The sequence below is a fragment of the Leptonychotes weddellii genome, chromosome 2 (genome assembly GCF_054177405.1).
Source record: "Leptonychotes weddellii isolate Sample4059 chromosome 2, ASM5417740v2, whole genome shotgun sequence".
Lineage (NCBI taxonomy): Eukaryota > Metazoa > Chordata > Mammalia > Carnivora > Phocidae > Leptonychotes > Leptonychotes weddellii.
In genome coordinates, this window is record NC_138370.1 from 18,627,283 (window position 1) to 18,639,429 (window position 12,147).

At 35.2% G+C, this 12,147-nt stretch overlaps 1 protein-coding gene across 4 annotated transcripts in view; it reads right to left on the minus strand.

Annotated features, from left to right (window-relative positions):
- Nucleotides 1–11,732, minus strand: part of TUSC3 (tumor suppressor candidate 3) — a 106,354-nt gene extending 94,622 nt beyond the window's left edge. For all 4 annotated transcript variants that reach the window (XR_014141179.1, XM_081808204.1, XM_081808193.1 and 1 more), the window contains exons 1-3: nucleotides 11,593–11,732; nucleotides 6,164–6,304; nucleotides 4,317–4,457 (exon numbers count right to left, since the gene is read on the minus strand). Coding sequence is in view for 3 of the 4 variants with exons in the window: in XM_081808204.1 (XP_081664330.1) it covers nucleotides 4,317–4,457; nucleotides 6,164–6,304; nucleotides 11,593–11,631 (321 nt within the window). In the remaining variant the exon portion in view is untranslated. The remainder of the gene's footprint in view (nucleotides 1–4,316; nucleotides 4,458–6,163; nucleotides 6,305–11,592) is intronic.
- Between the last annotated feature and the right edge of the window lie 415 nt (nucleotides 11,733–12,147).

Here is a 12,147-nt window from a genome sequence, read left to right on the forward strand (position 1 = left end):
AAAAGAAATTATTATTATTATTATCCAAATCAGAAAGGGAAAAGTAAAATTGTAGATGATATGATCTTATATACAGAAATTCCTAGACTCCACCAAAAACCTATTAGAATTAATAACCAATTGCAATAAAGTTTCAGTATATAGAAATCAGTCGTGTTGCTAGAGTCTAACAACAAAACATCTGAAAAAAAATTTTTTTTTAAAGTCCCATTTACAATAGCATCAAAAACAATAAAATCCTTAGGAATAAATTTAACCAGGGAGGTAAAAGATATTCAAGAAAGAAAGGAAACAAATGGAAAAATACCCTGTGTTCACAGAGCAGAAGAATTTATATTGTTAATAAGTCCATACTACCTAAATTCAATGCAATCACTATCAAAATTCCAATGACATTTTTCACATAGAAAAAAAAAATCCTAAAATTTGTATGGAACCATAAAAAGATGCCAAATAGCCAACACAGTACCTAGAAAGAACAAACCTGGAAACACGAAATTCCCTGAATTCAAAGTATGTTACAAAGTAATCAAAACAGAATGGTACTGTCAGAAATAGACCAATGCAATAGAATTGCAAGCCCAGAAATAAACTCACACAAGTACCACCATCAAGTATTTGACACCACATCTGTATCTTTGGGGTAAATACAAGTACCCCAAACATACAGATGTAGTGAAAAGAAAGGCCACATGCACCCCAATGTTCATAGCAGCAATGTCCACAATAGCCAAACTGTGGAAGGAGCCAAGATGCCCTTCAACAGACAAATGGATAAAGAAGATGTGATGGAGTATTAGCCATCAGAAAGGATGAATACCCAGCATCTGCATCGACATGGGCTGGAGGGGATTATGCTAAGTGAAATAAGTCAAACGGAAAAAGACAATTATCATATGGTTTCACTCATAGGTGGAACATAAGGAACAGTGTGGAGGACCAAAGGGGAAGGGAGGGAAAACTGAATGGGAAGAAATCAGAGAGGGACACAAACCATGAGAGACTCTAGACTCTGGAAAAAAAACTGAGGGTTACAGAAGGGAGGGGGTGTGGAGATGCGGTAACTGGTGATGGGTATTAAGGAGGGCACGTATGGTGATGAGCACTGGGTGTTATACACAACTAATGAATGGCTGAACACTACATCAAAAACTAATGATGTACTACTATATGCTGGCTAACTGAACATAAAATAAATAAATACATACATACATACATACCAAAATGGCAGAAAAACAAAACAAATATTTGACAAGGGAGTAAAGAACATTCTATGAGGAAAGCATAGTCTCTTCAATAAAAAGTCCTGAGAAAAGTGGATCTTCACATGCCAGAGAATGAAAATGGACACCTATCTTATGCCAATCACAAAAATTAATTCGAAATGGATTAAAGGATTATACCTAAGACCCAAAACTATAAAACTCTTAGAAGTAAACATATGAAAAAAGCTCATTGACATTGGTCTTGACAATATTTTGAATATGACACCAAAAGCAAAAGTAAAAAGGGGACTATATCACACTATAAAGCTTTTGCAAAGCAGTGGTAATCATCAACAAAATGAAAAGGCAACTTAGAGAATAGGAGAAAATAATATGCAACTCATATGTTGGAGAAGGAGTCCAAATGTATAAGAAACTCACACAACTCAAGAAAAAATATCCAATTAAAAAGTAGGCACAAAATCTGTATGGGCATTTTTCCAAAGAAGACCTAAAAATGGCCAACAGGTACATGAAAAGATGCTCAAAAATCACCAATCATCAAGGAAATGGAAATCAAAATCACAATGAAGTAACACCTAATACCTATTAGAATGGTTACTATCAAAAAGATAAGAGGTAACAACTGTTGGCAAGGATGTAGAAAAAGGAATACTTATGCACTGTTGGTGGGAAGGTAAAAGGTACAACCACTACAGAAAACAGTATGGAGGTTCCTTAAAAAATTAAAAATACAACTACCATATGATCCAGCAATCCCACTTCTGGGTATGTATCTGAAAGCAATCATATTCTATCTTAAAGAGAGATCTGAACCCCCATATTCACTGCATTATTATTCACAATAGTCAAGATATAGAAACCACTTAAGTGCTCACTGACAGATGAATATGGATATATATATCACATTTCAGCCATAAAAAACAAAATCATGCATTTGCAACAACACGGATGGACCTGGACAGCATAATGCCAAGTAAAATAAGTTAGAGAAAGGCTAATACTTTATGATCTCCCTTATATGTAGAATCTAAAAAAAGGGAGAATAGAATGGTGATTTCAGGGGGCTGTAAGGTGGGGAAAACGGAGATGTTGGTCAAAGGGTACAAATTTCCAGTTATAGAGTTAATCTTAAATATTCTCACCATGCAACACACACACACAGAGGTAATTTATATGAGGTGATAAATGTATTAACTAACTTTATTATGGTAATCATTTTGCAATATATACAGGTATCAAATCATTACATTGTATACCCTTAACTTTCACACAATGTTATATGTCAATTATTCCTCAGTAAAGCTGGGGTGGGGGGCGGGGAGTCCTTTCCTTACAGATAGCAAAGAAACAAACAAAAAGCCTACTGTTTCTAGATTTATACATTGTTTTACTCAGCAGTGTGGGGTCTCAATGCAGCAATTCTCCAAAAGGGTATTTCTTATTTGTTCTACAGGATTAACCAGGCCACCTTCCCCTTGCTTTCAATTGTACACCCTTATTTTACAACATTGATATCCTGGTCTCCATAGAAGACCCCACAAGGGCCTATCATATCCTTTAAGCTCTTAAGCTCTATGCAATGTCTCAAATTGAGGAGAGATCAGAATGTCTATTCAACAGCCAGCAGTGGAAGACTATAACTTCTTTCTCTATTTATCCCCAGGGTGCAGAACATGGATTTTTGCCTACAAGTACCACAATCAAAACCAATCAATTACCAACCATAAAATGGAGGCTTCTAAGTTCAATATTTTAACAGGGTGCTGTCACTTTGCCTTGGGTGACTCACAGGATATACGTCAGTATACAGAATAGAAACATTTATTGGACCACAAGAACATCCAAGCCAAAAGATGTGGGTTCACTACCATGGAATTTGCATGTGCTTTTTTGCCCTTTGTCTATGCTCTTTAGTCAAGCATCACTTCAAATCTTTTGCCTATTTTCTGAATTAGTACACAGTAAAATTGACTTTTTATTCTTTTGGTGTACATTCTATAAATTTTGACATGATGAGGAAGGTTCCCCTTTAAGAGTTTGGCTCCTATAGTTTCCACTACCAACTGCTTTCATTGTCTCTACTGTTCTGCCACAGGATTGCCTGAGGAATTGGGGTACAAGAAAATAGAAAAAAAACACAAGAATCTCTTCTACTCTCCTTGAGCCAGAACTAGAGGTATCTCCTAGATACCTGTCTGCTCCAAATTGCCCAAACTCAAATCAAGGATATAGAGATGTAGAAGGTTGGTAATTTTTTATCTACTAATTAAATGTCATCTTGAATGCTGGTATTCTTACCTGATCCACCTGATCTTTACTTTTTAGAAACACCAAATACCTGAGGAGCTTTGCATTCACTCCAGGTTTATAGTTCTGTTAGCAGGAGAGAGAGGCTAGTATGTATATATGCCATCTTACCTATAAACAGATTGACTGTTATTTAAAACCATGATTTCTGGGCGCCTGGGTGGCTCAGTTGGTTAAGCGACTGCCTTCGGCTCAGGTCATGATCCTGGAGTCCCTGGATCGAGTCCCGCATCCTGCCTCTGACCCTCCCCCATCTCATGTGCTCTCTCTCTCTCATTCTCTCTGTCTCAAATAAATAAAATCTTTAAAAAAAATAAATAAATAAAATAAAATAAAACCATGATTTCTATCTTGTGGGTAGCAATAATTCTTCACATATTCTAGATCTATGCCCCATACACATATATTTTCCAAATATTTTCTCTGAGTCTATGGATTCTTTTGAAGAGCAAATATTTTAATCTTGATTAAGTCCAATTTATTATTTTTTCTCCCATGGTTTATGCTTTTTGTGTTATAAAGATCTGGTATTCTTCTGGGAGATTTATAATTTTAGTTTTACATATGGAACCATAATCCATTTTGAGTAATTTTTATATGTGGTGTGAGTTAAGGGTTGTGGTTCATTATTTACATGAGGATATTTGACTGTTCCAGCACAATTTGTTGAAGACTATTCTTTTCTCACTGAATACTCTGACACTTGTTGAAAGTCAACAACCATACAACTTATACTATTTACAAAGAAATAAGGAGAAAAAGTATAGTGTAATAACATACCAGAGATACCATGGCCCAACCAGTCTTGTTATAGATGAATTCCAAGTTGTTCCTTCTTAAATAGAGCAAACCGCCAACAAGTGACACTAACAGGGCCAAAGCGATGGTGCCAGAATAGTTGGGTGGTCTGAAGACTCGAATCTGCAAACAGGCAGTGAAAATTTTAAGAGTTGAATAAAGTAAAAGTGTTTTTCTCTTGACCATATTCCAGTTCTTCCAATTTTCAACTCCAAAACTTTAAAAAGGTGCCACCCTACTTTTCATTTGTGGAACTAACACTCCTTTTACCCTTTACAAATCAGAAACAAATGGCTTCCAACATCATGGCTTTGTAAAAAGACCTGCTTTAGGTGAACAGTTACTATACATACACATTACTTATATTTAACCCAGAACTGCTGTGTTTCACCTATGAAACGTGGAATCATCTAGTACAGGGCGAGGAAATAGGGGCGTAATATATTTATTATTCCAAACTGGGACATTTTAACATCTTTAACATTTTTTAACATCTTTATTGACATATAATACACCATACAATTCACCTGGTGTACAGTTCAATGGTTTTTCTATTCACAGGGTTATCAAGTAACTTAAAGTGTAGGTATGATCAATAGATTAGAATCATTTCTGATGAAAATTCAGTAACCCTTATAAAGAATTAATAGTACTTTTTCAATATTACCCTTAGTATCTTATATGAACTGAATGATACTGTTGGAGAACTGAATATTTGCCAAAAGATTAAAAAAAAAAAAAAAGATGACAAGAGTTAACAATGATGAGAGACACCCATCTTGACTAAGAATGTGTTTATACCTTATGGTAAAATTACATATTCTAGAATAAATGTACTTTAAAATTACTGGTTATAATTGTTCACTATAGAAAACTCTGGTAGATGAAGTTAAAGCAGCCTTAAGCCCTCCACATAGACATTAACCACCATCAAGATTTCGGTTTATTTCCTCAATAAACTGTCTACATATCTACACTCATATTTATGCTTTAAAACAAAATTCTAGATCATACTATAAATACTACTTTTCTAACCTATACCTTGAGCTTCTTTCTATGTCAAATATACTTGTAGACCATTGTTGTCCATGCTACAGTACATGTAAGTAGTCTCCTATTTTTAGACATTTCAATTATTTCCAATTGTTTTCCATTATAATGAATGTTACTTAAAAAATATTTCTATGGCTAAGTATTTGAATCATCCCTAATATATCCTTAGGTTAAACTTCTAGAAGTAGAATTGTTAAAGTTCAATTACATAAAATAAAGACATTACACACACACACAGAATTAGTTATTCCATAGTCCAAAGAACAGTATACATATTTTCTCACGTGGTTCATGAAAAGTATTATATCATTTGTATTTGTCCAAAAGCTAAATAAAAATTACACATCTTTTTTATTGTTATGTTAATCACCATACATTACATCCTTAGTTTTTGATGTAGTGTTCCATGATTCATTGTTTGCGTATAACACCCAGTGCTCCATGCAGTACGTGCCCTCCTTAATACCCACCACCAGGCTAACCCAACCCCCCTCCCCCTCCCCTCTAGAACCCTCCATTTGTTTCTCAGAGTCCATAGTCTCTCATGGTTCGTCTCCCCCTCTGATTTCCCCCCCTTCATTTTTCCCTTCCAACTAAAAACCATTTAAATTCACCTAACTCAGTCAAAATTCAGCTTACGGCTATCACACGGTTTTCTCTAAGCAAGGAAAAATGTTCTACAGAGTTAATTTTAAGAATCCTGTGGCCTTACTACAGTGTTATAACAAACCAAACTAATTAGTCTATTATTAAAACTGTGAGGAATAAAAACATACATGAACATCCGTTCTGTCAGCAATCCACTTTGCGAGTTGTTCAGCTGCAAATCCAATTCTTTGAAGGTCAAAAGTATCAGCTCTTTTGGGTCTGCCTTTTGGAGGAAAATGCATGAACGTAGGAGCAGAATTCATGTTGAGCTGTAAAACATAAGATAAAAAATACGAAATACAGTATCCCAGCAATCTTTATATCTCATTAATCTAATATTTTATGGTTTTTCCTGCATGAATTTTAAAAAGATAGCATACATTATGAAAATCCAAGTGGCTTTCCAGAGCTTAATTATTGTGCTTATTCACTGTAATATGCTATTGACTGAAAAAGAACTTGTGAATTTGGATAAGTTCTCAGAACCTTCACATATAACATTACAATTTCACTTAAGCAGTTATTAAAAAAAAAGTACTGGCACTTGTTGAAAAAAATGCATAAAAGCATTAATGTCAAATTATTAAATTCTCTATTAAAAATTTGAAGACTTTTTAAAAATGATGATTATATCAGAAACCAACATTTTTGTTCTAAATAACCTGAATTTACCAGACTACAGGAGAAATCCACAATGATAATCTTTTTCTGTTCAATTTCTCTATTAATTCAAGTGTCTTAAAATGATTATATGTCACAGTTATTTTCTATAGGCAATTCCATTTGAAAAGTGCATTGAATAGAAGACTACTTTTAATATAAATGGTGCTTATTAAGAATATAATACCTAAAACAAATGTTAGGTTAATTTGCATTGAGTAGCAAACTACAAAAATTATATAAATTCTCACTGCTCAGGAATATGAAAAATGTCTCAAATAAAGGCCAATAGATTTTTGGCCTTGACTTGCAAAATTGAAAGTTCAGCATTTCCCAATACTGAGAATGAAAAGCGAAATCAAAGCAAAAATTGTCATTGCAGCTGACATCAAAGTAAAGATGCAGCAGTGCCAACAGTGGGCTTGCGTGTTATGGACATTAGTAAGGCTGGTTAAAGAGAACAAAACACACAGTCACCAGTTGCTTTCTTCTAGGTGCTTTTTCCCATGCTAGACTTTGTTCGTGTGTGTTTCCATGGTGGATGCATGAGAGATAATTAGAGCCAACACGTAAATAACATACTACAAGTAAAAACTCTCTGCGTTGGAACAATCAAAAAATTCCTACTAAGGTTTAAGATCTAAAAATCTTAGAGTTTAAAAAAAATCATACAATTCAAAGCTTTCATCATCATTAAAATGTACAAATTCCCCAAGGCTACACAAAGCAGGGTACAACACAGATCTTATTGCTAGTCCAGACCTGCTTCTAACACACCACAATCATTAACTGGTTGGTCTGTCATCATTCACTTAGCCTCAACCATTACATGGGAATCATATATAATTGAAGTTACTTTCCCAACAAGTCCCAAGTTAGTCAGGAATTACCAAGTTTTAGCATTCATATTACTATTATCTTCAGACAGCACAATGTTTTAAAATGGCAGTTTAGAAAGAGCACTTCAACAAAATGTGGTTCAATAGTGAGTGAGAAAAGAAACCTAGCATTAAAAATCTTTTAGTTCTCAATAATGCAAAATATGTACTTCCCTGTTTTTGTACATTATAATTCCACATAAAAGCCACTAACTGCTACTTTTATGCATTTTAAAATAACTCTTATTGCTAAGCCAGGGGCTAGGTTTTAGAAAAGACAAAGCAGTTCTATATTCAGAATTCTGCTGAATCAAAATTAACCTGAGGAAATTTTTCAACTAAAAACAATCTTGATGTCAACTTTCATATCTATGTCAAACTTTAAAAAAAAAAAAACAAATTATGTCTAAAGCATACAAAAGAATTCAATGATTCTATCCAACAATATATCTATATGGTTATATCCTGGCAGCCTGCACAGTCAGTACTCAGCATACAGTTTGAATTAGTTGCTCACATTTTAAAGATAGGAAAATTTCATATAAAAATTCATATTTGGGTTTCTCCTTGAAAAAAACAGCTCTAGCTACATGTGGCCTGCATCTGCTAAACACAGCTAGAACAAGCTGTATCCCTCTGAGGTCAAGTTCGTCTGCTCCAGTTTGCTGTAGTCCTCATCCACACCATACTGTTTCCTCAACAACGAGATCAACAGTCAGCTCCATACTGTTTTGCTGATTTTATTTCTTACAGTAGTTAGGAGAAAAATGAAATAGTATTTCCACTAAAGATTTATTTTATATAAAAAGACCCAGAAAGACTTTGTTTTATGAAAATAGGAGAGAACATATGTAATTATGCAAGTAAAGAACTAATGTGTTTAATATATTAAGAATGTACATAAATAAAGATACCATAATGCAACTAAATTAATCCAATCTGCTTTCTTCATTTAGTTTACAAACCTGGCCAGGATAGATATTTGGGCTTGAAGCCTCTGCTCTAGCAGTCAGATTGGACCTGGACAACTATTTCCTAATATGGCAGAGAGGATTCAAGTGTATAATGAATAGCACTTCACCTGATGATCTCTAAGGTCAATGCTCCTGAGAGTCCATGGAGGCCTATAAATTACATGAAATAATATTTGGTTCTTATAGTACTATAATTTCCCTTTGTAAGGTTATGTGAAATTACAGATGGTCCCTGACTTAAGATGGTTCAACTTGTAATTTTTTAACCTTACAATGGTGCCAAAGTGACACACATTCAGTAGAAACTGTACTTCACATTTTGAATTTGGATCTTTTTGTGGGGTAGTGATATGCAACACAGTACTCTCTCATGATGCTGACCAAGCGCAGTGAGCCACAGCTCTCGGTCAACCATGCGATCATGAGGGTGAACAACTGATACACTGAACCATTCTGTTTTCACTTTCACTCCCATAGTCAATGAATCACAATGATATTCAATACTTTAATATGAAACAGGCTTTGCGTTAGATGATTCTGTCCAACTGTAGACTAATTTAAGTGTTCTGAGGACACTGAAGGTAGGGTAGGCTAAACTGATATCCAATAGTTACGTGTATTAAATGCATTTTTGACTTACAATATTTTCGACTTACAATGGCTTTATCAGGACATAACCCCAATGTAAGTCAAGGAAGATCTGTACATACACACACACACACACACGTGTGTGTGTTATTATTATGATATTATTACTATCAGCTCCCTGATCTGTAAGCTCTTTATGGGGAAGAGCTATGTATGTGTTTCTCACCAATCCATTGCTCCTACAGAGTAGACAGTCAATAAGATTTGCTGAATAGGTGAACAGAAAGAAACATCCCAAAAGGCAAAATAAATTTATAGGGGAATAAATAAGTGAGGAATACTAACAGGAAAGACCAAGAATAAAGGGTACTGAAGGCAAAAAAGGAAATTTCTTATTCAGCTAGAAACTGGCATTCAAATAATCAATCGGGAAGCAAATAAGAAAAAAATACTTACTAATGGCCCATTTATAATTAGTGAGCTAGATTCTTTACAGAACTAAATGCTTTTCCATGACCTCATAAAGTATAATGCCAAAGAATGTCACATGTGAGAAAAATAAAATAGACCAAACTAATCAATGCCATGTACTACAATAAATTTTACATTTGAAAGGCACTGATCACGTAGTGACAAATACAAAAGATATTAGTAGCTGCAAGGTAACAGCATGACTAAGAACTAGAGCTCTGGGGACAGACTACCGAGCTCAAACTCTAGCCCTATATTACACTAACTTTGTAAACTTAGAAAAGCAACCTCTCCATACTTTAATTTACTTATATGTAAAATAAAGATCACATTATTTTCCTCATTGGATCGTTGTGAAACTAAATAAAAGAATATACAATAAGCACTTCGAAGAGTACTTGGACCATGAGCACTTAATGTTGGCAATGATGATGACACAACCATGACAAAACTGATGACAACTAGCATCCTTATGCTGCAATTCATTATCTTGCTCTACAGAGAAGACCGTGTAAATGAGAATGTGTTAGTCTGCTCAGGTTACTGTAACAGAATACCATGGACTGGGTGGCTTAAAAAACAGAAATTTGTTCTCACTGATATGAGGAATTCTTTATCTCAGGAAACAAACTGAGGGTTGCTGGAGTGGTGGGGAGTGGGAGGGATGGGGTGGCTGGGTGATAGACATTGGAGAGGATATGTGTTATGGTGAGCGCTGTGAATTGTGGAAGACTGTTGAATCACAGACCTGTACCTCTGAAACAAATAATACATTATATGTTAAAAAAAAAAAGAAGATAGTAGGAAGGGAAAAATGAAGGGGGGGGAAATTGGAGAGGGAGACGAACCATGAGAGACTATGGACTCTGAGAAACAAACTGAGGGTTTTAAGAGGGGAGAGGGTGGGAAGATGGGTATTAAGGAGGGCACGTACTGCATGGAACACTGGGTGTTATACGCAAACAAGGAATCATGGAACACTACATCAAAAACTAATGATGTAATGTATGGTGATTAACATAACATAATAAAAAAAAATAGAAATTTGTTGTCTCACAGTTCTGGAAGCTGGAAGTCCAAGATCAAGATGCCAGTAGAACTGGTCTCTGATGAGACCTGGTTTGCTGATTTGCAGACGGTCGTCTTCTTGCAGTGTCCTTACGTGGCCTTTTCTCTGTGCACATACTCTCCCGGTATCTGCTGCTTCTTATAAGGACACCACTCTATTGGATTAGGGTCCCATTCTACAATCTCATTTAACCTTAATTATCTCCTTATAGGCCCTTGCTCCAAATACAGTTACTTCTAGGTTATGGCTTCAACATACGAGTTTGGGAGGCACACAATTCAGTCCATAAGAGAGAATACTTTTAAATAAATATTTATTACTTTACATGTAAAATTCTATCTGTTACATTGGAAAAAGTGAGGGTTAAGTAAAAATTACATTGAATTTATATAAAATTTCATAAATTTGTATAAAATATCACCTAAACCCAATACAGTTAAATGTCAAAATAAGGATAATGCATGTAAATTACCACTACACCCTTGAAAAAATATATTTCCTCAGGGCACCTGGGTGGCTCAGTCATTAAGCGTCTGCCTTCGGCTCAGGTCATGATCCCAGGGTCCTGGGATCGAGCCCCGCATCGGGCTCCCTGCTCAGCGGGAAGCCTGCTTCTCCCTCTCCCACTCCCCCTGCTTGTGTTCCCTCTCTCGCTGTCTCTCACTGTCAAATAAATAAAATCCTTAAAAAATATGTTTCCTCTATAATGGAAAAGTTAAAATGTGTTTAGCATACTAATAGCAAAAACTGTGCAATGAGAAAGATAACATTGGCTAAAATTATTTTAATCACATCACAGAATTTATTATAGCTACTTATTGTCTTTATTAACTTATTCAATGAATTGTATTTTTATTTGACCGACAAAACCGTATCCACCATAATCAACTCTATTAAGTACATTAGCAAAATAATACCTGTTGAAAAACATCTGTCCCCTCATCATAGTCCACCATACTGAAGAAGAGTTTGTTGCAAAAGGCAGATGAGTAGCGCCAGGAGTTAGCCAGTATTTGATATTCTTCATTAGCTTGCCTGATAAGGAGAATGGGGCAGAGTACAAACATATCAGTACTCAGGCATTAACAAAGCTGTTAATAAAACAGGTTTCTAACACCAGGGTTGGCTAATTTCTGCACAGACTGCAAGCACTGATTTTATATTTTTACATGACTGTAACAAAATAGGAAAAATATTCCATCACATGTGAAAATTATTTAAGATTCATATTTTGTTGTTCACACAGCTTTACAGCACCTCAGCCACACGGATTCATTTGCGTTGCTATGACTGCTATTGCACTATATACGGGCAGAGCTGAACAGCTGTAACGGAAAGCGTGTGGGCCAGACAGTGTGTGGCATGGCACTTTTAATAATCGGCAATTCTTATTCTAGGGTTTGTGGCATTCCCCCCCTTCAGATGGTTTTTAGTAAAGGACATAAAGCAATTTTTAAGAATATGGGCAATTC